We start from the raw sequence: 26,162 nt of genomic DNA on the forward strand, positions 1-26,162 counted from the left end.
CTGGTGTACAAAATTCATGCATGGGGAGGGGTCCCTCAGCCCAGGCTGCCCTCTCTCACAATCCAAGACCCCTCGGGGGATGTCTGACCCCCCCTGCCTCTGTCTCCGCCGTGGCGGCTTTGTCTGGAAGGACATGCGGAATGACATCTGGAAGGCCGTTCGGCTGCCCAGTCTAATTAGCATATTATACTTTTATTATTATAGATAAGCTGATGGGGGGAGGGGGATGAGTGAAAAAAAACACCAACAAAAAGCCTCTGGGGCTGCCCTAGCCGGTTTGGCTCAGTAGATAGTAGATAATCAAACCTGTAGATAATCAAACCTGAGACACCTTCGGACTGAAGGGGGTCTCAGGTTTGATTAGAGTCAAGGGCACATGCTCCAGTTGTGAGCTCGATCCCCAGTAAGGGGTGTGAAGGAGGCAGCCAATCGGTGATTCTCTCTCATCATTGATGTTTCTATCTCTCTCTCCCTCTTCCTTCCTCTCTGAAATAAATATTTATTTATTTTAGAAAAAAGCCTCCGGCGTGGCGGAGTCCATGCTGGCTGCCCGCTCCTTCTGGCAGAGGTGGGTCAGCAAGTAGCAGGAGGAGGAGCCGGGCCCACCCCCTGTCCCTGCAAATGACTCTGAGTGATGCAACTGCCTGGTGTGTGTTGCATGAGTTCACCCACAAGTATCCCTTTGCCCTGGTAAAATATATACACTTAGGCAAAAAAAAAATAAGGAGGAGGGGGAAATTAAGGTCCTAAACATAGGACATGAAACCAAAAACTCCTTAAAGGAAACATGGGGGGGGGGGAGCCCCTTGACATTGGTTTTGGCAACAATTTTGTGAATATAACCCAAAAGCACAAGCAACAAAAGCAAAAACTAATGAGTGGGACTACACCAGTGGTTGGCAAACTGCGGCTCGCGAGCCACATGTGGCTCGCGAGCCGCAATTTGCCGCTCTGTTGACACATGAGTTTGTGGATCACTGGGGTAGGGCTTAATCATAAGGAACAACAACAGCCTGTCATTATTGGAATCGAGAATCTAGGTCAGTGGTCGGCAAACTCATTAGTCAATAGAGTAGCAAACTGTGGCTCGCGAGCTGCAGTTTGCCGATGACTAAATTACACCAAACCAAATAGCTTCTGCACAGCAAAAGAATCAGCAAAATGAAAAGGTCACCTCTAGAATGAGAGAAAATACTTGCCAATGCTCTCTCTGGTAAGAGGTTAATATCCAAAAGATGTAAAGAACTGGATAGCAAAACAGCAAACAGTCTGATTTAAAAATGAGCGAAGGAACTGAACAGAGATTTGCCAAATAAAAGGTGCCTGGCCTCAGGGGAACGCCAATCAAAACCACACTGAGATATAACCTGTTAGAAGACTTCATAAAAAGGACGAGAGCTAACAAGTGTTGTCGAGGATGCGAAGAAAAGGGAGCCTTGTGAGCTGTTGGTGGGAGTGGAAACTGGTGCAGCCACTGTGGGGAGCAGCATGGAGACCCCTCGCACATCAAAGACTGCACTCCCGTGAGGCCTGGCAACCCCAATTCCGGGTATACATCCAGAGAAATGAAAACACAATCTATTTTTTTAAAATATATATATATATTATTTATTTTTTACAGAGAGGAAGGGAGAGAGAGATAGAGAGCTAGAAACGTCAATGAGAACGAAACATCGACCAGCTGCCTCTTGCACACCCCCTACCGGGGATGTGCCCGCAAGCAATGTACATGCCCTTGACCAGAATCGAACCTGGGACCTTTCAGTCTGCAGACCGATGCTCTAACACTGAGCCAAACCTGCTTCGGCCTGAAAACACAATCTTAAAGAGGTATGTGCACTCCCATGTTCACTGCAGGATTGTTCACTGTAGTTGAGCTGTGCTGTGGGAACATCGCGGTGTCCACTGACAGATGAATGAAGAAGATGTGAGATAATCTATATATATAAAAGCCTAAGCAATGACAGAACGACACAATAACCAGAATGGCCCGTTGCTATGACGTGTGCACTGACCACCAAGGGGCAGGTGCTTAATGAGGAGCTGCCCCCAGCCTGCAGGCCCTGATTGCCAATGGGGCCTGCTGGTCAACCTCCCAGCCCCTCCCCTGGACTGGCAGGTCCCGATCTCCAAGTCAGGGCCAGGCCCAGGGTCAGGGCTGGGGAACCGGGCTGGGGGGTGGGGGGCGGGATCGGGGGAAGGCAGAGGGCGAGAGGCAGGGCGGGGAGGAGGCAGGGAGGTGGGGAGCCTAACCGGCCCTGATCCCCAGCCAGGCCCAGGGACCCCACCCATCCACGAATTTCGTGCCCCGGGCCTCTAGTGTGGAACACTCTTCAGCCATGAGAAAAGCAGGCACTCCCGCCATGGTGCCAACATGGAGGGCATTCTGCTAAGCGAAGTAAGTCAAACAGCAGGAGACAACTACCGTATAATCTTCCTTCTAGGTGGACTCTACAAAGCCAGCTCGTAGAGGCAGAGCGAAATGGCGGTTGGCAGCCGGAGGGACGGGGAAGCGGGGAGATGCTGGCTGAAGGTAAAAGCTTTCAGCGATGAGATGACTAATCTGGGGACCTGAGGGGCAGCGTGGTGACCTCAGTGACGCTATATTCCACGCTTGGAAACGGCCTCCACAGCAGCAGCCCTCACCCCTTCCTCCGGGCCGGACCTGACCCCTGGTGCCCTCTCTGGACCTGGCCTGCTCTCAGCGCATGGTGAGGCCGCTGGGGGTGGGGTGCGTTAGGTCCTCCACACCCCCAGCTGCACCCAGGAAGGTGAGGCCGGCACCGAGTCCCTCAGGAGGGAGGCAGGGACAGGGCCCAGTGCCATCCCCCCTCCAGGCACTGCACTGGGGCAAGAAGAGCCAAGGGCCCAGCCCTCCCGCCGCCCCATAAAGCCTGACCTGTGCCTCCTCCCCACCGCGCCCCACGTGACTGCTCTGCCGGCCTTGGGGCTTCCATAGGTCCCTTCACCTCCCTGGGCTGCAACTCAGGGGCTCCTGAGTCTCCTGGAGTGTTTGTGGGGTGGGGGTGGGGTGGGGTGGGGGGAGGAACTTGGGGCTCCATTGTCCCCACACCCCGCAGAGCGAGCGAGCCTCTCTGGCCACTTGGAGAGGGAGAGGCACCGCTTGACATTCCTGAGCGGCCGCTGGGCCGAGGCCAGTGCTGGTTCAGGGAGGAGGAGGAGGGGGAACTGGCCCCAAAGGCGAGGGAGGGCCCGGGCATGAAGCATCGTGGGAGGGGGCCCTCCAACACGGCCCTAGCCCAGCCCCCGCTGCACTGGCCCTGCCAGGAGCTGCCACACAGGCCCCTTGTTGGACACACCGACGTCTCCACCCTGCGGAGCTGCCAGCCGCTGTCCGGGAGCCAAGCACTGCATGTGCCCTCTGGCCGGCCAGCGGGGCTCGGCCAGGGGCATGGGCGCACCGGTGTGTTAGGGGAGCGCCAGGCACCCCCTCCCCCCAGGGCAGCCACAGAGCCCGATGGTCCCTCCTGGGCACACACACAGCGGGCAGCTCAAGCTCACCTCCCGGCCGGCTTGGTCCCCGCACATCCTCCTCTGTGAGGGGCTGGGGGCAGGGCCGCAGGGTACTCACACCCGCCTCCCTCCCCGCCACGAAGGCTCCCCGCGGCGAGGCCGGAGGGCGCACAGAGCTCCTCAGAGCCTTAGCCAGGAGGCCGCACAGATGCCGGAGCACAGGCACACGGGAAGATGCTCAGCAGCATTAGCATCAGAGAAATGCAAGTCAGAACCGCAAGGAGCCGCCCCGCAGCCATTAGCAGCCCATTATCCGCGGGCAGCGAGGGAGGGGGTGCGGGAGGAGGTGCCGGGACGTGGCGCCATCGGAACCGTGCGCACCGCGGAGGGTGGTGAAGCAGCAGGCGCCATGGAAGATGGTGTGGAGGCTCTGAGCGCACCTGCCACCCCATCCACCTCTCAGCGAACATCCAAAGGAATGGAAAGCGGGATAGGGGAGAGAGGGAGAGAGGGAGAGAGAGGGAGAGAGAGGGAGAGAGAGAGAGAGAGAGAGAGAGAGCGCTGCGCGCCACGCCACGGCGGCAGGGGTGGCAAGTCTGTGTCCATCGGTGGGTGGATGAGGCCGTGGATCCATACGCACCACGGAATGTTACCCGGCCCCCCGCCGCAGTCCGTGTGAACCGGATGTGGACAAACACGGCACGGTCCGCGGACAGCGTCTGCAGTGACCGTCCCAGGAGTGAGCGCGGCCGCGGCGCCCGCGGCAGGGAGGGCTGTCTAGGGCAGAGCTGCAGACCGGCAGGATGAGAAAGCGCCGGACATGTTTCACAGCGGTGTGAACACACCCAACACGACAGGCCGGTGTGGCTCAGTGGTTGAGCGTCGACCTATGAACCAGGAGGTCACGGTTCCATTCACGACTGGGGCACAAGCCCGGGTTGCAGGCTCAATCCCCAGTACGAGGCGTGCGGAAGGCAGCCTATCAATGAGCCCCTCTCATCATTGATGTTTCTCTCTCCCTCTCCCTTCCTCTCTGGAATAAAAAATACTATATATATAATTTTTTTTTAATGGTTAAGATGGTAAACTTTTCTTTACCACAATAAAATAAATGAGAAAAGAGGGAGGGGACCTTAAAGGGGACGTCAGCCATTCTTCCCAATTCACAGATACGAAAACTGAGGCCCAGAGAGGAGCACCGGGGCCCAGGTCCAGAGCCCCGGCAGGATCAGGCCAGGACAGGTGTGGCAGGCTGTGAGATGTGGCCGAGTGGTTGCTGGGCTCAGCTCAATGGCCTGGTGGTGCTAGCTTTCAAGAGGTGGCCTCATGTGCCAGGGCCAATGGGTTATCTAGAAAATTCACTCAAGAGGAACAACACCTGTGCGGCTGATGTCAGCCGACTGTCGCCTCCCTGAGCCCCCGCCTACCTCAAGCCAGAAGAACAGGGCGGGGCAGGTGTCACGGGGCAAAAATGTGGAAAACAAACCTGGACTCAAACCTGCCTCTGCCACGGCCGCCACCTCAGCTTCTCCACCTCCGAGACCCGGGGAAGGGCCTGGCTCCTCACCAGGAACATGGCAGGGGTTTGAATCTTATTTTATTTTTTTAGAGAGGGAGAGCAACGTCAACAGGAGAGCAAGAAATCCATGGGCTGCCTCCTGCACACCCTCTCCCGGGGATCAAGCCTACAACCCGGACACACGCCCTGACCGGGAACTGAACCGGTCACTTTGTGCGTGGAGACGTTTGGTAAACGGAGTCCAGGACACTGGCTGACACTCTGGGGCCGGGCTCATGTTATGGGGACCCCGGTTCCTCTGTGTGCCCTCCCAGTGCCTCAGTCTACTCATCTGCAGAACGGGGATAACAGTACCGCGTGGGGCTGCTGTGGGGATCACAGGAGCTTGTTCATGGAAGGGGCTTGACACCAGGTTTGGGACGGGACAAGTGCTCAGCAGTGAGGTAGTGTTGGGAGATAATGGGGCCAGAGTGTTCCCATCCCTCACACACCCTGGGTATCTCAGCTACTGCTCGCTCCTATGGCCCCACGAGGGCCTGACAGCAGAGGTGCTCTTTGTTGCCGAAACCGGTTTGGCTCAGTGGATAGAGCGTCGGGCTGCAGACTCCAAGGTCCCGGGTTCGATTCTGGTCAAGGGCATGTACCTTGTATGCGGGCACATCCCCAGTGGGGGGTGTGCAGGAGGCAGTTGATGGATGATTCTCTCTCATCGATGTTTCTAACTCTCTATCCCTCTCAATCCTTCTCTGTGTAAAGTCAATAAAATATATTAAAGAGAGAGAGAGAGAGAGAGAGAGAGAGAGAGAGGTGCTCTTTGTTGGAGGGGCAGGCAGAGCAGGCCTGGAGGGTGGGGTCCTCGGCCAGGCCTCTGCAACGTCGCCCTGTGTTTCCCTGGCCCTGGGTGTGACTGAGTCAGGGCAATGGGTATGGGGGGAGGGCAGAGATGGGTAGTGCCAGGCCCCAGCCCTTCATCCTCCCGTGTCCCTGATGGCTGCCACGGTCCCTGCCTGTGCCGCCAGCAGACACCACCACCCAACCCTGCCACAGTCCCCTGAGCGCCAGGCAGCTGACTCTGGGCTCCAGGCTTCCTTTGGCCTGAGGCAGGGAGACTGGAGGGGGAACCCCCCCACACAAAGGCCCTCAGGAGGCACGGCCTAGCCAGCCATTCTCCCGACAGCAGCCGCTCCTCCCCCAGCAGCCCACAGCCCCACGGAACCCCGGGAGCACCAAGGAGTCCTCCCTACAGCTACCCCGCAGGATCTGGCTTAATCCCGAGCACGAGGGCGGTGGGCGAGGAGAGGATTTGGTTTCATTCCTGCCGATGCCCGCGCCTTGGCCCGGGCCCCGGGGCACAGGAGTGAGGCCGCGCCTCCGCCAACAAAGGCTTCCTTTATTAGACGGAGATGCGCTGCATTCCATTCCGAGGCGGACCCTGGACGTGGGGAGCTACGTGTCCGGTGGTACCGGGTCCTGAATGGGCTGGGAGGGGTGAGGAGGGCCTGGGGCCGGCCTGTCCCACCCCTGTCCCGCGGGCAGGGCTTGGGGACCTCGGCCCACACAGTCTGAAGGCAGGCATGGCGCCCTGAGGCCCCGTCTGTGCTCTGCTCTGGGGAAAAGTGCCCGGTCCTTCCAGCGGTGGGGGCAGTGCCTCCCGGAGCACAGGGCTCAGAGGGGCGGGGGCAGGTCAAATGGGAGGGCCCTTGTCCATCGGAGGAACTTGGAGGCAGTTCTCAAGCAGGTTCCAGCTGGCATGGAAGTCCTTGGCACCACTGCCCCGGGGGCAGGTCCACTGGGACGGGGAGAGGGATGGCCACAAGGGGGCGCTAATGCGCAGGGCTTGGGAACTGGGGTGGGCAATCCCAGAACACAAGCCCAGCAGCCACAAGCACTGCAGGCAGCAGCTCCCGGCCGGACCCGGAGCCGAGGGTGCTGGCCGCCCGAGGTGTCCCCTCCCGAAAGCTGAGCCCTGAGTGCGGTCCGGGTCCTTGGTCTTTGGTGCCTTCTAGAGTCTCGTGGTGGCTGTGCCAGGGGGAAGGGAGAAGGTCCTGTCTCCCTGGGCTGGGCGTGTGGGGCCGGCCCAGTGTGCCTCCTCGGCTGGCCGTCTGTCCGGCTGTTCAGCTTCCGGCTCGGGGCGGCTCCTGCCCCGCCTTCCCGTCCGTCTGCCGGGCCCAGGCAGCTGCTGCTCCGGCTCCGAGCCCCGCCAGGCCTAGGCCTCCTGGGGGAAGAAGCCCAGCTTGGCCAGCGACATCTCCTTCCGCAGCCTCGTGACCTCCCAGAACATGGGCTCTGCTGCAGGGGAGAGAGGGGACGGCTCGGGGTCACCTTGGGCGGACAGCCTGACTCTGGACAGGGCAGCGGCAGGCACTCTGGGGCTCCCCCGGCCCCCAGGACGAGGGGCTGCTCTCTCTGGGGCTCCCGTCTGCGGCTCTGGGGACTGCGGAGGGGCACGTGAGGGAGCTGCACTGTCCGGGGAGCGGGTGGCAGGGGCCCCCACAGCCGGACACATCAGCAGGTCACATGGCCACACACTCCCAGAGCCTTCCCTCCTCTCCTCCCGAGGCCACACCGGGACCCTGAGCAGGGTGCAGGGCAGAGGGCAGAGGGCGCAGGGCGCAGGGCCAGTCCCTGCAGCTGGAAGGAGGTGGCCCCTCTGGATCAGCCGTGGCCTGGCCGTGGCCTTCCTGAGGGAGGGACTTGGCCCCCCAGGCTCACTCCAAACTGGCTCAGGAGGCTCTCAGGGAACCAAGTGTGGAGAAATGGGAAGCCAGGCTATGCAGGGGGGTAGGAGGGGGCCAGGGGCATCCGAAGGCCACACCTGGAGGAGAGGGGTTCCTAGGGGAGGCCCCTCATGCAGGTCCTCAAACGCCAGGCCAGTGACAGGGAGCTGTCCCTGCAGGGCCCTGGGCCAGGGAGAAAGCAGTCCCACCCAGGTAGGCGGGTGGCATCAGGCTAGCGTTCCTGGTGAAGCGGGGTTCAGAGGCTCCTTTGGCAGCTCCCATCAGCGCCTGGCTGACCAGCGCTTTCCTAACCCAGCGTCTCCCCCTCCGGGAGTTCTGGCCCCAGCCTGGGACAGCAGAAGCCTCGGATGGACCCCAGGGCGCCCTCCCCTAGGCGGCCACCAGGGGGCGCTCACCGTCCTGCCGCACCAGGCCTTGCTGGATGTAGCGGATGTAGGTGAAGAAGTTGCACACGGCAGTGATCTGTGGGAAGAAGCGGGGAGCATGTGACCAGCCAGTCCTCAGACTCGGGGTCCCTCAAACGCCAGGGCAGGTCAGAGACCAGAGAGGGACGCCCCGTGTCCTGCCCATCAGAATCGGACGGGGCTGGGCTGTTTTAAGAATAACAGTACTATTTACGACTTGTACTGAAACAATAGCAGCACTAGCACTGCATCAAGGGCACGCTCCACGGAGGCAGCCAGGCCTCTCCTGCCCTGTTCCTCGGGGAAAACGAAGGCTCCAGAAACGAAGCCAGCTGACAAGTGTGGAGGTCACGGATACCTTGGCTGCTGCCCGGGGGACCTGATCTGGGCACCCTGCTAAGCTGGGCCCAGACCCCTGACCAGGGAGGTGAGAAGCAATGGGTGTTGGGAGCCATGGCGTTTATGGCATTTGTTCTGGCGTGGCTGTGTGGCCTGATCCTCTCTGAGCCTGCTCTGTAGACCAAGGTCGGGGGCCCAGAGTCCCAGCCCTGGGGGCCCCTCAGGAGCCACGCGGTGCTAAGCGGTGACTCACCCTGGCCCGGGACGACGGTGAGATGTAGTAGTGGCTCTCGGAGTCCCCGAGCCGGATTCGGTGGCGACAGGCCCGGGCCAGCCCGCTCAGGGCGCACGTGCTGCGGGGAAGCAGAGGGGCCCAGGGGGCCGGCTGGGCTCACCCGCCCGCTCATGCAGGGGGAAGCGCAGCCGAGGCGGAGGCAGTGGGAGGGGCGGCAGACGGACACCGGGGCGGACCTGGCGACCTCTCCCCAGGCCCAGCCTCCTGAGGAGCCCAGGGTGGGCCAGGCCAAGCCCCTGCCACCCCCCCTCCCCCGAGGGCAGAACGTGGGGAACCACATGCCGGGTGTACCGAGAAGCCCTTACCATGCCTCTCCCACTTCACTGGGGCCTAGACTATCACCCCTTCCCGATGAAGCAGAGGCCACCCTGTCCTCCCCTTGGTCACCAAGGCCCTAGGCGAGGCCATGCCAGCAGGGCCTTTGCCAGCTCCCCTCAGCTCCGAGCAGCCCCGTGCCGCCTTCTCCTTCACGCGGCCGTGGGTGCCAAGGAGCCGGCGCCTCCAACGCTCCACACCTCGCCCCTGTCTCCTCTGCTGCTCCCCCTGCCCCGGAAGTAGCCACGGAGAACCCCGAGCAGAGAAAGGCCAGCCAGGCTGCTCGGCTGGGGGACTTGTCTGGGCCTCTGCTGCCCCCGGGTCACCGAGGCCTCCGGTGGACCAGGGAACCCCTTTTCGGGGACATTGTCGGTGGTTTGAGAAAGGCTGGCCGAGCAGGTTAACGCCCAGGTCTCACTGGCTCCCACCCCTGGCAGCCACGGGCACTGCTCCCCAAGCTCCACCCTTGCTCTCCACCCCCCACCCCTGCCGCCCCCCCAGGCCTCTTGGTTCTGCTCTGGCCCTGCTCAGTGCAGCCTGAGCAGAGGAAGGACAAGGGGCCAAGGGCCCTGGGCCCTTAGGACCAGAAGGTAGAGCTGGCCACTGACACCACTCACAGTCGAGGCCCGGACCCCACTGTGGGAGAGAGGGGGTGGGGAGGGTGTGCCAGGCCAGCAAGGAAGAAGGACACCCCACCCCCGGACTCCCTGGAGAGTCTGGGGCCCATGACTAGGGGCAGGATGGTCAGTGGGCAGAGCCACCGTCCCTCTGCTGCCCAGTGCCCCTGTACCCGCCCCCTGCCCACCCGGAGCCCCGCAGCGCTCCCGGGGCGTGCCCTGCGGAGCTCGCCCTCCCCGGCCAGGCCCTCGGGGGGAGCAGCAGGGGCAGGGAGCCGGCTTACTTGGTGCTGCCGTAGCCAGTGGCGGCTGCCTTCACCGTGGGCGGCGTGTGCGAAGCCACGGGCTCGATGGTGAGCGTGTTGTCCTCCACGGCGGCACGCACCAGCGCCGAGAGCTGCGCGGACCAGGGCGCGGTTGGGCGGTGCAGGCGGCCGGCCGAGGGGCTGGGCCCTCCAGCCGCCCGCGCCCACTCACCTCCTGCGCCGTGAAGTCCAGGCAGGGCCCCACGTCCTCGCGGTACACGCGCCCCAGGAAGGGGCTGTCCTTGTCCAAGCTGGGCGACTCCCGCCAGGCCTGGAACTCTGCAAACAGCGTGGTGTCCACCTGCGGGGGAGGGAGGGGAGGGTCAGGGCGCGGGGCAGACGCAGGGGCGGGCAGAACCGAGGAGGGGGGAGCAGGGAGGACGCAGGGCAGGCAGCAGCATGCCGGGGTTTCCCAGGGCCCCCCTGGGCCTGCAGGAGAGCTCAGCTCCGAGGAGGAGCTCCGGCTTCCTCTGCACCAGCCGCTGGCCGGCTCGGCCCCCTGCGCTGTCTCCGTGCGCCCTGGGCACGCACCTGGTCCAGCCTCATCGGGAAGAGCCCTGCCTCCTCCAGGAGGAAGGGATGGAGTGCCCCCACAGGTCCACCAGGCCCCGCACACCGAGCATACACACAGGAGGGAGCACAGGGCGCGGGGGGGGGGGGCATGCAGAGTGAGGCACAGGGGCAGAGGGGCGGCCCCCGGAGCCGTTACCTGGCGGGAACAGGAGAGAGAGGCAGCGGAGGTGGGGGCCGCTGGCCGCTCCCCAGGCAGGAGCTGCCAGGCCGGCTCGTAGGTGAGGTGAACCGCCTTACTGGGGACCACACAGAGGAGCAGGGACAGGAGAGGGGGCAGCCCGGGCTGGGCAGGCGGGGCCAGCAGGGCAGACAGACAGCGGGTGCAGGAGACAGAGGGAGGAGCAGAGGTTAGTGTTCGGTCAGAGCTCAGAACGCAGAAGGGGACAGAGGCCGGGCCCGCACCTCCTCCTCGGAGGCTCTGAGACGCGGGGCAGGATGGGGCTGGGGCCACATGGGCATTAGAGACCCAGGAAGCCTGGGCCCACTGGAGCCCTCGGGGGCGCTTGCTGGGTGCAGCCCCGCGCGGAGCTCCCGACACCCACGCTCCTCCACCCCCTCCGCCCCGAGCCCCCAGGTCCCACGCGAGGAGACTGAGGCGCCGATAGGAGCCCCCACTTGCTCGAGGACAAGGGTACCCCGGGCCAGCGTCCACCCGACCCACGTGCTCCATGTGCCCGGCCGAGGAGGGAGACGGCCCCTCAGGGGCCATGCCTGTCCCGGCACCACAGCCACGGGGTCCCCAGGCCTCGAGTGCAGGGCATCCCAGGTGGTGCCGGCCTCAGGGCTGCGGCCACAGGGCCCATCGCCTCCACGGAGGCTCAGCGTGGCCGCTGGAGGGCAGGCGCTCAGGCCAGGGCACTTCGGCGTGGAGGAGTGGGGAGGAGGGCCAGACCCCAGGCTGCACACTGGGAGCTGAGGGCCATAGTGTCCTTTACAGGAGCCTGCCAGCCCTCATGGCCAAGGACACATGCCCAGAGAGGGCCGGGCAGGCTCCGGGGGTGGGGGTGGTGGGGGAGAGGTCCGGCCTGGACCCATCTGGCCCCACTGCCTGGCTGACAGTGGGTCAGTGCCACGGCCCGCCCTCCGCCCTCACCTCTCTGCCCTCCTTGTCCGGGGTGAGGATGTGGCCTGCCGCGGGGCACGTGAGGGGGCAGAGGGCGCCGCTGGTGCTCTTGTGGCGCAGGTGGCCCTTGCGGGGCCCGGCCTTGGTGGGGCTCAGCAGCTGGGGGTGCAGCTCGCGGTTGGGAGAGGCGGGCGTGGACGTGATGACCAGCGTCTTCAGGGCGGTCACCTCCGCCTGCAGCATGTCGATCTGGCCGGGACGAGAAGGCTGCCAACCGTCGCCCAGGGTGACGCCGCCCCCCCGCTGCCCGGCAGCCAGGACGGCAGCATGGAGCACCCACCCCCACCAGGTACCCCCACTGTGAGCCGGACCCTGAGGTGCCCTGTCGGGGAGCTAGCCTCCCACGGAGGGGCACCCCGGAGCTAGGACAGCCAGGCCTCCCGTTTTACAGACGCACAGACACACTACTTGCCCAGGCTCTCACAGCCAGACAGAGGACCCTGCTGTGTTGAGGGTGTGTGTGTGTGTGTGTGCGCGCGTGTGTGTGTGCTGGGGGGCGGTGGGGCAGGGGGTGTGTGTGACAATGACCATGGGGTCCTCCCAGCCCCTGGAAGGCCCCAGGTCTCTGTGGCACCATGAATTCCAGCCCCACCCTCTGGGCCTCGGTGTGCCCACCCCTGGCGCCCCGCCAGGCCGTGCGGGGTGTGTGCGTGTGTGTGTGTGTGTGTGTGTGTGTGTGTGTGTGTGACTGAATGGGGGGAGGTGTGGGCAATGCGGGGGCTCACCTTGCCCCGAGCCTCTTTCAGCTGCTTTTCCGACGCCGCCTGCTTCATGTTGGCTTCTCGCACCATCTTGTGGGCTTCCTGGAAACACGGCGGTGGTGAGGAGCCGATGGCGCCCAGCAGCCCGGCCCCCGCCGCCCCGCCGGCCTGCGTACCTCGAACAGGCTGGCTGTCAGCTCCTCCAGCTCCCGCTCCAGCTGCTCCCGGACCCTGCACAGCCGCTCGCACTCCTCATCCTTCAGCTTCAGCTCCTGGGGGCACCGGGCGGGCGGCTGTCAGCCCCTCCGGGGCCCTCGGGCCTGACACTGGGACGACTAGGCCCCTTCCGGGCCCCGTGCCCGGGCCCCCTTGGTGGCGGGGGCTGAGCTCGCCTCTGCTGCTCTAGCTCGTGAGGCATTTTCCATTCAGCTGCTGGCAGGGGGGACCCCCCGGCTGCCCATGCCTCAGAGCCTGGAGCAGGTTTTCGGGGACCACCCTTCTACAAGGCACCCTACAACTGCTCTGTCCTCTGTCTGCACTCCCCCGTGCCCGTGCAGGCCTGGACCAGTGCCTGAGGCCTCTGAGCACCCGGCCCCCCCCCCCCCCCCGCTCTCCCCGGCCCCCGGCCCCCACCTTCTGGGCCTTGTGCAGCTCCTCCTTCAGGAACTCCGAGCCCTTCTCGCGGATCTCCATGGACGAGCTGCACAGGCGGGACACGTCCAGCTGGGCGGCGGCGGCGGCAGGGCCCTCCTCGCCTCGGGTCCCTTCCCCTGCAGCGGCCTCCGCCGCGGCTCCCGGGGGCTCCCTGCAGCTCTTCCAGGAGGCCGGGGCAGCTTCGAGGGGCGGTGGGCGGCCCTCGTCCGGGTGGGGCTGGCTGTGAGGCAAACGGCAAGCACAGGATGCAGTTCTCAGACCTAGAGAGCTGAGCCTCTGCCTGCCACCCCGGGCCTCAGTTTCCCCATCTATAAAATAGGGATGCCAGCACCAGGGTTGTCCCAAGGGCAGAATGGCCAAACACGAAATACCTTGGGGGCAAGACTCCTTCATCTTTGTCCACCACACCCACTCCAGCCTAGGGCTCTGTGTGGCACCCAGTAGGTGGTCAGCACCCAGTAGGTGCTCGGCTCTGGGTGTCCAACAGGTGACTGTCCATTCATTGGGGCTGAGAACCTGAGCGTCCACCTCTGTAGAGCGTGGACAACCCGTGTGGTCCTGCCTCAAGGGCAACTGAATGCAGAGAGATGTGCATAAAGCCTTGGCACCCAGGAGGCACCTAAGTGGGCACTGTTTTTGTTGTTACTGTTAATGCAAATGTTATGCAAATTAAGGACGGATCAAAGACGAAGGACCAGCCATGGCCGGCAGGGCTGAGGCCCAAAGGTTCTTCAACCACCAGGCAAGGCAGACCCACCCACTTCCTGCCTCCCAGACCCAGCTCTCCCTGGCCAGCCCAGTGGCCTCCCCCGACCCCATTCTGGGCCTCAGGACCCTCCTCCCCGGGAGGGGGGGGCACCAGCCTCTGTCCTCACCTCCTTAGGCTAATCCACACTCCCCCCTCCAAGAGGACCCTGGGGAGGGGGCAGGGAGGGAGAGAGGGAAGAGGCCTTAGCCAGCGGCGCTTTGTGCCAAGACAGCACCTCTGGACTCGCTCACTCAGCAAAAGCTGGCGGCTCCTGAGCCAGCAGCTTCTAGGCGGCCGCGGCTGGGCTGAGGGTGGGGGCTGGGCCAGGCCGCGGGTAACATGCGGAAGTGGAGGTGGGGGGCTCCGAGGGGCCCACCCAGGAGGCAGGAAAGACAAGGCCAGAGTCGTCGGGTTCGGGATTGCTGCAGGGAGTGGGGAGAGGCAAGGCCAGGGACTGGCCTCCTCCTGTCCTCTGGACCCTGGAGCCGGCACCAAGCAGCCCCCCAGCCTCAGGTTCCCCCAGGGTAACACAGAGGGGCTGGCCACCCAGGGAGCCCAGCAACGAGCCCTTTCTAACCCTTCACACGGCCCTGACCAGCCGGCCAGCCCGGCCCGGCCTCTGCTCTGGAGCTGCCCAGAGTGTGGCCTGGAGGTCTCGGAGCTGGTCCTGCTGGTGAGTGGATGGACGGGACACCGGTCCTCCGCTCCATCAGCAGAGGGTGTGCCAGGCAGATCTCCCTACTTCCCTCGTGGGAAAGGGTCTCGTTGGCAGGGCGTCCCTGGGGCCTGTGGGCATGGCAGTGCCATGGGGTCCCCGGCCTGCAGCCGGCGTCCCAGGCTTAACCCTCACTAAAACCATCCGGGGTGCTCTGCTCACACATCTCATTCCACACTCAACAGCAGCGAGGCCAGGCCCCGTCCTAAGAGGAGGGGGAGTCTCAGCGAGGGACACCACCGGGCCAGGTCACAGAGCCAGCTGGTGGGTGGCAGTGCGGGGACAGGTGCCGGGTCTTCAGTCCAGGCCCAGCGCCCCCAGTGGGCGGGGTGTGAGTGGTGGGATGGGTGCTTGGCCCCGGAGCCGGGACCGCTGGGCCCAGGGGACCCGGGAAGCCGCCCCCCCCCCCCCCCCCCAGGTGCAGCGAGCGCAGAGGCCAGCGGTGGGCAAGCCCAAGGCCACATCAGACTCCGAGCTGCAGCCCAGGCTGCACGTGAGCCCCTGGGAATGTCCCGGAAACACCTGCCCCTGCTTCCCGGGGCTAAAGCCTGCAGGAGGTGCGCTGACAGTTAAAGGGCAAGTCCCCGGACACAGCCCCAGGTAGATGGTGTGCAGTCCACAGCCCGTTTGGCAGACACCACTCCCCCACCCCACCCCACCCCACCCCACCCCACGCCTGCTGGCTCTGGGTCCCACCGCTGAGCCCTCTGGCCCGGAGAGCTGTGCCCACTGGCCATGCGGAGGTCAGGGGCTCGGCCCTCAATGGGGTGGGGGGGGCAGCAGGCCCACCTCGGAGTTGCCCACTTGGATAGAATAAGCAAGAATCAGACCAGAGGCCAAGGGTGGGGGTGACCCCCGGGGACAGCACAGGTCACGGACAGGACCCCAGGCCTCAGGCACCCAGTCTCCGAGATTGTCCCTCTGCAAGGCCCACCCGGCCTGCCCAGGAGGAGACGGCACCAGCCCCGCCCAGAGCACCCAATGCTGCCCACCAGTGTGGCCTGGGCCTCTCCCGCTGGTCCCAAGGGCAGGGTGGGGGTGGGGCCCGACAGGCCCCCATCATTTTCCCAACCGGCTCTCACTGCAGCCCCTGCCAGGGGGATGGGACCCTGTTCTGCCACCGGAGGAGACGGAGGCCCCGAGACAGTCTCTGCGTCACCCCCCAACCCCGAAAAGCCCAGCACAGCCCAGCGGCAGAGCGTGGGGACAGCAGGACCACCCTGTGGTCACCAGCTGTCCAGCTGTCCAGGGCCGCGGCCAGGGCGCAGGCGCAGGCAATGCCCAACCTGCCCCGGGAGGGAAGCTCTGATCTGAGGACCCTTTTCCTCCCACTTCCGGCCTGCGAGGCCAGCTCGGTGACTCAGAACCTTCAGGCTCAGCAGGGACCCAGGCCCCTCCCTCCTAGGGTCCAGCCCAGGCCGGAATCCTGTCCCGCACGCTCAGCCTCGCACAGGCCCGCGGTGCCCTGGGCGTGAGCCCCTGCATGGGGCGGCCACGCTCTCAGCGGAGCGGGGGCTCCCTCGGAAGTGCTTCCCTGTCTCCCCCGCAGCCCGACCCCATCCCCCGCCCAGACCCCCCCCAGTCCCCGTTCCCCGCAGACAGCCCAGCGTCCAGGATACGGGCCCTGGAAGGTCGGCTCCGGGGCAGGAGACGGGAAGAGTCAAGGCCACAAGGGGGGGTGTTTCCTGGAGCCCCGGCAGTTCAGACAGGAAGTGTCCCGTGGGGTCACTTCCCCTGGAAGCACGCCGGGGTGGGGGGAGTGCAGCCACCGCGCCCCCACACCCATCCAGGCCGCCCAGGAGGGCCGCGGGCTTCTGTCCCCAATCACAAAAATGGGCCAAAATGGAATCCTACGGTCCCGTCACCCAGCAACCCCACTGGACCAGAGGCCATTCCTGAGGCCAGGAGGGCCCCCCGGGGTCCTCTGGGCCCCCCAGCCCCCGCCGGCCCAGCCAGCCACACGTTCCCTCTGCCCCAACCTCTGCCTCCGCAGCCCCGGGTGCCCAGGTCACCTCTATGAGCCAAAGGCCCTGAGCTGATGGGCATCACAGGCTGGTTAGACAGGCAGCGAGGGAAGCTCCGGAGCTGGGGGAGCAGAGGGCTGGAGGGGCGCTGGGACCTTCCCCTCTGCCCGGGGCAGGTGGCTGCGGCCGGTCAGGTCAGCGGGCACCCTGGAGGGGCCAGGAGACCCCTGCCCTCACTCAGCAGCGCCCAGTCACCCCGAGGGCAGGAGGCTGGCAGTCCAGGGACCCTCCCCCGGAGACCAGCCGCGGAGGGAGACCCCAGGACAGGTTCCGCGTTGGCTCCCCACCAGCCTCCCGCCCAGCGGGCTCACCTGACCAGGAGGGGCCGGGACAGCTCCAACCCCCGCAGGTGGGAACCCCGAGCCCCGGCCCACCCGCCCGGGACGGAGAGAGGGTTGAGGGGCGCAGGTGTCACCTCGGGGAGGAACCTCCTTCGGCCGCCGCGGGTGATGTTTTCCCCATCCCGGTTTGACAGGAGATTCAGAGAAGGATGGCCACTTGGCGGGAAGTGGCCGGGTGGGAACTGCACCCGAGTGCTGGCACTGGTGAGTCATGTGACCTGTCACCCAGAGAAACCCCGGGGCGGCGGGGGGGGGGGGGGGCGCTTTCGGAGAAGTGAGGCAGGAGGCAGGCGGCTTTGGGGAAGTTGGAGACGGTGCCCGACAGTGGGGGGGAGGGGGCGGGCTCCCCAGAAGCCAGGTGGCTCGGAGCCAGGAGGGGCCACGCAGACACCAAGGACTCCCAGAGGGGGCTCGTGGGAAAACAGGGGCTGGGGGGAAGGGGAACAGAACAAATGGACATCGCAGCCATTAATTAATGTGATCGGAAACCCAGGAATGAGGCGAACAGTGGTACCCGGGGCAGCACCAAGAGGCTGGGGTGGGGGTCTTTCTGGGAAGGGAAGGGGGTGGCTGAGGCATTGGGGAAGGGGCGGCTGGAGGGAGGCACCCGGCCAGAGGGAGCACCCACAGCCTGAGCCTGGATGAGGGATGGGGGACAGAGGCGGGGAGGCCGGAGAGCCAGCCTGGGGACCTGGGAGGAGCACTGCCTGGCGGTGGAGAGGTGGGGAGTCCAGAAGAGGGGAACATAGTCGACAAGGGACAGAGCAGGACTTCGGCGGGGGGGGGGGGGGGGGGGGTGGTGGTGGCGGGGCTGGATCCACTGCAGGAAGGGGAAGCAGGTGTGTGCACAGGAGGGAGGGCGGGAGGGAGGGAGGGAGGGAAGGAGGGAGGAGGAGGAGCAGGAGCAGGAGCAGGAGCAGGAGCAGGAGCAGGAGCAGGAGCAGGGAGGGGCGGGGCAGCCTCAGGATGCTAAGGAGGGAGGTCAGGGCCTGAAGCAGGTGGGCCAGGCCACGCCTCTCCCCGCCCCCGCCCCCGGCGGCAATCCAGCCGTGTCCCACAGAGAGCCAGCACCCAGCATGTGCCTCAGTCCGTATGAAGAGAACCTGACACCCATGACCTCCGACATCCCACACACGCACCGTGAGTCCCCAGTACAGACGCTGGGCAGCGGGAGAGATACCTGCTGAGGGGACGGGAAGCAGGAGTTCCTGAGGGCTTCTGGGAGGCGGCCACGGAGGGTTGCACAACCCCTCCCCTGTTCCTGACCCAGAGCCCCAGGCCATACTTCAGGGAGGCATTTGAGATCTTGCCTCCTGGCCATGTGGTTAGTTTTTCTCAAGTAAAATTTATAAAAGAAAAGAAAAAGAAAAAAAAAAGGCTCAGAGCTGTCATCCCCATGACTTAGGCCTTTAGGCAAGAGTAGCACAGAGGGTAGCCGCCCAGAGCAGTTAAGTGACTGGCTCAGAACCCACCCGGAGCCCCCACCCCGCCCTGCCTGAAGCAGACACACCCTCCCTGGCGTCCGGGGCGTCTCATCCCCTTGGTGCAGCCCTCAGAGTGAGAGGTTTGCTTAGACCGGGGGCCTACACCAGTGGCCGGCAAACTCATTAGTCAACAGAGCCAACTATCCACAGGACAACGATTGAAATTTCTTTTGAGAGTCACATTTTTAAACTTCTTCTAATGCCACTTCTTCCAAATAGACTTGCCCAGGCCGTGGTATTCTGTGGAAGAGCCACACTCAAGGGGCCAAAGAGCCGCGTGTGGCTTGAGAGCTGCAGTGTGTCCACCACTGGCCTACACCAACATCCTGTGGCCGCTCGGTGGCAAAACCTGGCCCGGATTCCAGACTCTGGCCTCAGCGGACCAAGTCCCCAGCGCCTTGCACAGTGTTAGCGGCTGAAGCACCCAAGATGCTGTCCGGGCCCCAGCCCCTCGGAGCAGGTGTGGTGCCCACAACTATAGACTTGGGGCCTTTTGGGGGTTAGAGGGGTGCGGCCAGCTGAGGGGGGGGGGGCTGCCACTGGGTCCAGAGCATGGCCCACGCTCAAGAGTCCCAAAGGAGCGGGTGCACCTGAGCCCCCGCAGAGTCCTGGCCCAGCACCCGTCCTGGCCACGAGCAGCCAGCACCCCAAGAGCGCTGCTCAGAGTTCCCATGAGATGGGGGGCCATACACACAAGCAGCTGGCCAGAGTTAGGAGGGCAAGTTAGGAGGGCTGCTGGGTCTGGGTGAGCTCCTAGGGTCCTGGCAGTGGGCGCTGGCAGCTGGGCCCCTGATCTGTTCATCCCTGCCTCCCATATCCAAGTAAGGGGTCCATAAAAAGGCAGGGGTCAAGGTTACCCCAAAACCCTGCCTCTCACTCCGCGGGCACCCGGCTCCCCATCCTGCCCCCTCATGCTCTACGTCTGAATTTAGGAAGCACCTACTTTGTGCTCGGCCCCTCGGCTAGACCCGGGGGAGTCCCTGTTCATACAGGAGGAAGACCACGTGGGGCCACGTGGGGTGGGCGTGGCAGCGAGTTTATCCCGAGCTTCTCCAGCACCTTGAGTCCACTCTTCCACTCGGTCCTTAAAGAGGGGCGGCTCCCAGTGGGCCCGGCCAGTCGGTCCGGCCCCGGCTTGGATGCCTCCCGGGCCTGGATCACTCCCCACCCCACCTGCTCCGTCACCCAGAGCCCAGAGAGGGGAGCTCATACGCTCAAGGTCAGACAGCAACTGTGTGCTGAGGTTTGCTGTGGGCACACCCCAGCCTCCTCCGGGCCTGGCTGCCCTCAGGCACAGTTAACGCCAGGCTGCCCTCCTCTCCCCTCCCCTCCCCGGTACCTCCAACCCCCTCCTCATAGTCCCTAAACGCCTTCCCTCCGGGTGCAGCTCAAAGAACCCGCCTCCCTCTAGCAGCCTCCAGCCTCTCACCCCGGGGCTCAGGGTGGAGAGTTGACTTAAGAACCAGGAGGTCACGGCTCCGTTCCAGCCAAGGGCACATGCCTGGGTTTGCGGGCTCGATCCCCAGCAGGGGGCCCGCAGGAGGCAGAGAACCAGTGATTCTCCCTCATCAGTGATGTTTCTCTCTCTCTCTCCCCCTTCCTCCCTGAAATCATATATACATTAAATATATATTATATATAATATATATTTAAATATATATTTATATAAATATATTTTATTGATTTTCCACAGAGAGGAAGGGAGGACAGAGAGCTAGTACCATTGATGAAACACACCCCCAAGAAGGTGCATGCCCTTGACCGGAATTGAACCTGAGACCTTTCAGTCTGCAGGCTGACGTTCTATCCACTGAGCCAAACAGGTTTCGGCAATATATATATATATATATATATATATATATATATATATATATATATATATATAATTTTTTTTTTAAGAGTCTCCAGCCTCTCTACACCTCCCCGCTCCCCTCCCAGGAGCCCACTCTCAGCTCTCCCCCTCCCCCCTGAAGTACCAGTCCCGGTTGGAGCACCGGGGGTCTGGCCTGCGGGGAGCTCTCCCGCCCCCGCCCCCGGGCCGCCCTCACTCCTGGTGAGTGGGAGCCCTGCCCCGGGCCGGTCCATCTGGCCCTGTTCTTACAGGAACACAGCCACCCTCACTGGGGCCACATCCCGACCAGGACCTGGTCTTCCCGGGAAGAGGAAGTGTCTGCCGGCCCCATGGCCCACACCTTCCCCGGGCGCCCCTGAGCCAGCGGCAGACCAGGGTGCGAGGGGCGCCCGCCGCACCTCCGAGCCCAGCTGCCCAGGGCCCGGCCGGAGGCTCCGCAACTTGCAAGCGACTTCGGCGGAGACCAGCCCCTTCCCGACCGCGCTGCTTCCCAAGGGTGTCCCCAGCCTGGGCGCACCCCAGATTCTCTGACTTACACCCCACCCGCCCCCCACACACCCCCACCCGCCCCGCTCTGCAGATGAGCCCGGAGTTGGCGCTGTCACGGCGCAGCCCGGGACGGTCTCCGCCACCTCCCCGCGCCGCGCCCCCAGCCTCCCGCCCCGCGGAGGGCCCCCCTCGGCCCTTGTGCGGGGACGGAGCCCCGCCCAGCCCGGGGCGCAGACCCGGCAGGGATCCCCGATCTTCCCAGCCTGGAGGCAGCCGCGCCCGCCCCGCGCAGAGCCGCCGGGACCTACCCGCTCCACATCCCGGAGCTCCGGGCGTCTGTCCCGCCGCCGCCGCCGCCGAGACCCCCGGCCCCGCGTCCCCGCCGCCGCCTGTCCGCCCGCCCGCAGCCCGGCCGTGCTCCGGCCGCTCGCGCCCCGGCCCGTCAGCCCGAACCCTGCCCGCGGGGTCACGTGGCGCAGGGCGGCCGGGGGACACGTGCCCGGCCCCGCCTCCGCCTCCGCCGCCGCCGCCGCCGGGACTGGCCGCCGGCGCGGGGAGGAGCCGCATCCATCGCCCGCGGCTCCGGGGCTCCAGGCTCCCGGGCTCCACTCTGGTCCGCCGCTCCGCAGCTCCGCTCCGGGCCCACCGTGGTCCCGGCTTTCCGCTTCCTGATGCCGGTGGGATCGCACTCTGGATCAGCACACCCTCCACCCCACGGCCGAGCTCCCCGCCCCAGCTGCCCCCGGACAGCACTCCCCTCCCGTGACAGCACCCCCCGGGACAGCACTCCCCCCCCCCCAGCACTCCCTGGGACAACACCCCCTGGACAGCACCCCCACCCCCCGGGACAGCACCCCCCCTCCCCCCCCCGTGACAGCACCGCACCCCCCGTGACAGCACTCCCCCCCCCAGCACTCCCTGGGACAACACCCCCTGGACAGCACCCCCACCCTCAGTGACAGCACCCCCTGGGACAGCCTTCTCCCCCCCCCCCCCCACAGCACCGTTCTGCCTGTGGGCAGGGGGCAGACCCCAAAGTGTGGGTCCCAGGCAGGAGCCACCGTTGTCCCAAGTCACCAACCCTCACCCTGGCCCACAGTCCTCTCTCTGGAGCAATGCACACCCCCCCCCCCAACACACACACCTACCTGTCTGCTCCCACAGCCTCTGCACAACTCCCTGAACCCCAGACCCTGGGCCCTCCTGCACCTCAAACTCCCTGACCCTCGCTGCCCTCCTGAGCTGTGACCTGGATCCAGGGACAGCACAGCCTCCTCTCCTCGGGACCATGGCTCCCGCCCCCGGTTCCCGGGCCTGGAAGGAGGTACTTCCCACGGGGCCCAGGCTTGGCTCGGTCAGGTCTCCTTCTGGGGCACCTCTGCATTCCATTCAGTCATTCACTCATTCACAGAGTACAGGCTGGGGACCCAGAGGGAGCGGCTCTGGGACGGTGGGGGGATGGGAGGACGGGCCACACTCTCCCGCCTCCACGTCCAGGGCCACGGCTTGCCCAGGGCACTTCTGCTGCTGCCACCTTCCGGTTTGTCCAGAACGGAGAGCAGCTCCTTCCCTCGGGGCTCAGCTCACCCGGGCTCAGGGCTCCGGGAGTGGAGCAGCCAGGCTTCCGGTTTCCTGGGCCAGCTCCCCGGCAGGGACCCCCGGGGCCTCCTCTGGGTGAGTCCTTCCAGAATCATTCCGCCCGGGCCCCCCAGACCTCAGTCCGCAGGGCAATGGTTTCCAAGACCCTGGTTCCCCAAGGACAGGGACCAGCTCCTTCCTGGGGTTCCACCCACCCCACCCCACCCCACCCCACCCCAGCCCAGCCCAGCCAGGCCCGGCCCAGCCCAGCCCCCAGGGTCTGGCTGAAAGCAGATGTCACCGTGTTTGTTGATTTGTCACCAAACCTGCAGTCCGCCTGGCCCTGTTTACTATTTAGGGGAAGAGGGAGGCGACACACAGCAGCTCAGCAGGACCCTTCCCCTCCATCCTCACAGCCCGGACAGGAGACACCAGACCCGGGAGGGCCGGGAGGAGGGGTGCAGCGCAGGGCCTCCTCAGAGGAGGGCTGGTGGGCTGAGATGCTTGAGCGACACCTCAGCAGATGAGTGTGGGGTCACCATTCTGGGAGCAGTGACACCCCCCCGATTACTAACCAGAACCATCCCACCACCTATGGATCCAGTTATCCGGGACCCGCAGGCTCACCAGCTTCTCCCACCGCCCAGTTCGCCCTCCTGCCCGCCTGGAAAGGATGGGCTCAGAGAGGGTAAGGCACCTGCCTGAGGCCACACAGCCAGAGGCGAAGGGGCTGAGACCCCTTGTACCAGCGTCCTGAAAAGACAGCCCAGAAACCACTGGAAGCTACCGCCGCTCCCACGCGGCACCGAAGGGAGCCGACCAGGTTCGGGGAGAAATAGAAAAAGGCGTGTCCTCTGCTCCGAGCCATTGCCCCCCAGTCTCCCTCCCCGGCAACGTCCTGGCCGACCTGGCCCCCCATCCCAGCTCCGGCCCTTGGCTGGAGGTGGGTGTGGAGCAGAGCTGCCCGCCTGGACGACCTGTCTCCTGACTCTGTCCTCGGCCCAGGGCGCGGCCCGGGGACTGACAGCTCCTCTCTGAGCTCGGACTCTGCGGCTGCAGAACCACCAAGCTGGATAAGGAGGGCCGCCCCCTCACTGACCTCGTAAGAGGCTCACGTCATTCCTCCCAGCGCCAGGCCAGTCCCTGTGCGCAACCTGGATCTCACCCTCCCCTCGCCCCCTGGGGAGCGGCAAGGTCCCCCTCCCCTCCGCGCCCCGGGTCCCGCTTACCTGTCTGTGTCCGGGGGCTCCTCTCCCAGGCTCCCCTCCAGGGCAGGGCCCAGACCTGACGGGGCATAGCGAACAGTCCCTGAGCTCACCGCCAGGTACACGGGGCACTTCCCGCGGGCCGGGCAGCTGGGGCGCTCCTCCGGGGGGTTCATGCCGGGAGGGCGGACTGAGGGTCCCTCTGGAGAGGCGGGCAGGCGGGCAGGTGCCGAGCCCTCTCCCCGGCCCGGCTCACGCTAACCTTTGCTATCTCTGCGAAGCAGCTGCCTGGGAGGGCGGAGCCTCCGGACAGGTCTCTATCTCCTCAGACCCGTAATTATTAACTCCCCTGGCTCTGCAGGCCCCAGAGAGCGCTGGGGCCCTCCTTCCCGGCTCTGGGCCTGGGAACGGGGCCCTCAAAGGCTGCGGGAGCCTCCTCCGCGGGCCCCAGGCCCCAGGCTTCAGCTAGGCCCTTCCCTGCTCGCCTGCGTGGGCACTGGGCAGCCTGGCCCGCCCTGGCTCTCTCCCTCGCTGGCTGTGTGGCCCTGGGTATGGCCTCCCTGTCCCCTTCACACCCGCAGCCGCCCGCAGAAAGGGGCAGCTCAGCGAAGCGGTCTGGGGCCACACAGGCTGGACTCAGGGCCTCTCCCAGACTGCGAACCTCTGGACACATGGGGCTCTCTGCGCCTCAGTTTCCCCAGCTGTGCGATGGCATCTCAGCCCCTCGATGTCCCTGCCCAGATATGGCCGACAACCTCCCTCCCCTCACATTAACCCTCTCCCTCCGGTCTGCACCTGCCCCAGCCCGCTGGCGAATCTCTCTTCTGCTCTCGCCCCTCCTCCAGGGGGCCTCCTCTGTGGTTGCTCTCTTCCTCTGCAGGGGTCGGGCTCCACCCTCAGACACGCGGTGCGCGCCCCTGGGTGCTGGCGGACACCCCAGGGCGAGCGAGGCTGCTGACACCCCGAGAGCCCTGGGGCCCCTCCCCTGGCTCATGGCAGCCTCATCCACCCGGAGGGGCTGCTGGCTTCGCCCTGACCCATTCGGCCTGAATTCGAACCCTGGTCCTGCCACGCCCTGGCTGTGTGGCCTTGGGCCAGTCACTGAGCCTCTCAGTTGCCTCATCTGTAAAATGGGGACAGTTCTGCCCTGGGACGCTGCGAACACCTCAGGAAGTAGCATTTGTGAAGTGGCTGCCAAGGTGGAGACCGACCTTTCCTGTCCCTTCGCCCCAGCTTCCCTCTCTCTCCGTCAGCCTCCGGGTTCCCGCTGGGAGGAGCTAGCAGTCGCGCCCCGCCCGCGGATAACGGTATCTCCCTCTCGGCCTTGGGCTCCAAGCTCTCAGCCTAATGCAAACCAGATGTGGCCTCCCTTTCCTGGCGGAGAATTTTCCACGGCCTGCTCCCACCCCCTTCCTGTTTTTGCTCCTCACTGATCCCCTGCGAAATTCTTCTGTGCCCCCACCTTCCTCTGCAGGCCACCTCTGGGCCCACCTGGAAACAATTAATGGGAAACAGGATATGTGAAGGGGGGGGCGTCACCCCAACATGGCAGGAGGGGAAGGGGCTATGTGAGAGAGAGCCCTCCCTGCCACGTCCCAGCCACGGGGGTGGGGTGGGGGTGGGGGAAACTGAGTCAGAGTGGCTTTGGGAAGTGTGTAGAGTAAAAAGCGTGGCTGTTCTCTGGACACGTGGCACCGCTGGGGCAGGTGGGCGCTGGGCGGGGCTTATCCGGGGGGGGGGGGTGAGGGGTGGAGGGGGCTGGGACTTCTTAGGCAAACCCCAGCCCGAGAGGCCACCCCGCTTCCTGTGGCAGGTGAAGAAGCTGAGGCTCCGAGACACAGCCCGAGGCTGGAGAGAGCTGAGACTGCCCACCAATCAGAGCTGCAGCCCCGTCACCTCGGGGTGCTGACCCACGCCTCCCCTCCTGCCCCCCCCCCAGCCTAGTCACGAGGGGAGGCTCACGGCTGCCTGCCCCGGCTGCTCAGCCTCCTCCCGCAGCCCAGCAGCTCTGACCTCCCCCTCCTCCCTCCCCCTCTCCCCCGGGCCTCGGGTGAGCCCCTGAGCCAGGGCACCCCTCAGGGCGGCCCCTCCCCGTGAGGTCTCCACCACTCCATCCGCCCAGGGCCGGGCGCCGGCGGCCCCTCCCTCCGCCAGCTGTGCAGTGTTTGGACAACTGGATGGAATGTTCTGCGCGGAGAGTCCTCCTGGGTCCCTGAGCTCAGATTCCGGGGGAGGGGGAGGGGGAGGGCGAATGCCGGCTCCAGGGAGAGGGGAGGAGGCTCCAGAAGCCAAACGTGGGCCTGGAGGCTCCCCTCCCCGCCCCCCCTGTCACCGCTCTATCCCACCCCCCCAGGCCTGGCCACTGCACCCCACCCCCCTTCCCAGGCCTGACCACTGCCCTCCGGCTGGGCTCAGTGAGGTGGCAGCTGGAGTCGGGCCCCGGCCCTGAGGAAGGACAGGACGGAGCGGGGCAAACAGTCGCGATAGTGGATCGGGCCGCCCTGTGAGGCCAGGCCCAGGGCCGGGCTGGGCTCCAGGAGGGCCAGCCCAGGACGGCATTTTGAGAACCTTAAGCTCTCAGTAAGGATTGTTCTATGCTCCCCCCGCCCCCCTTTTCTTTTACAGATTGGGCAGCTGGGTGTAGAGGGGTCGGGGCAGAGCTGGGCTGG

The 26,162-nt window shown here is 65.1% G+C and overlaps 1 protein-coding gene across 6 annotated transcripts; it reads right to left on the reverse strand.

Annotated features, from left to right (window-relative positions):
• Window positions 1-6,363: 6,363 nt before the first annotated feature.
• On the reverse strand, window positions 6,364-23,770 carry RAB3IL1 (RAB3A interacting protein like 1). Of its 6 annotated transcripts, XM_084895908.1 has the most exons (11): window positions 23,518-23,760; window positions 13,037-13,277; window positions 12,580-12,675; window positions 12,428-12,505; window positions 11,673-11,891; window positions 10,716-10,862; window positions 10,179-10,307; window positions 9,986-10,098; window positions 8,728-8,827; window positions 8,127-8,193; window positions 6,364-7,282 (listed from the first exon to the last, which is right to left on the reverse strand). In XM_084895908.1, exons 1-11 carry the CDS (start codon window positions 23,667-23,669, stop codon window positions 7,200-7,202), a joined length of 1,425 nt encoding a protein of 474 aa, XP_084752034.1. In that variant the 5' UTR covers window positions 23,670-23,760; the 3' UTR covers window positions 6,364-7,199. The 6 variants fall into 6 exon arrangements, with proteins under 6 accessions (XP_084752034.1, XP_084752030.1, XP_084752031.1 ...); XM_084895904.1 differs by lacking the exon at window positions 10,716-10,862 and having other exon boundaries at window positions 23,518-23,770; XM_084895905.1 differs by lacking the exon at window positions 10,716-10,862 and having other exon boundaries at window positions 6,364-7,279; window positions 23,518-23,756.
• Between the last annotated feature and the right edge of the window lie 2,392 nt (window positions 23,771-26,162).

Source organism: Pipistrellus hanaki, assembly GCF_964339955.1.
Source record: "Pipistrellus hanaki genome assembly, chromosome: 9".
NCBI lineage: Eukaryota > Metazoa > Chordata > Mammalia > Chiroptera > Vespertilionidae > Pipistrellus > Pipistrellus hanaki.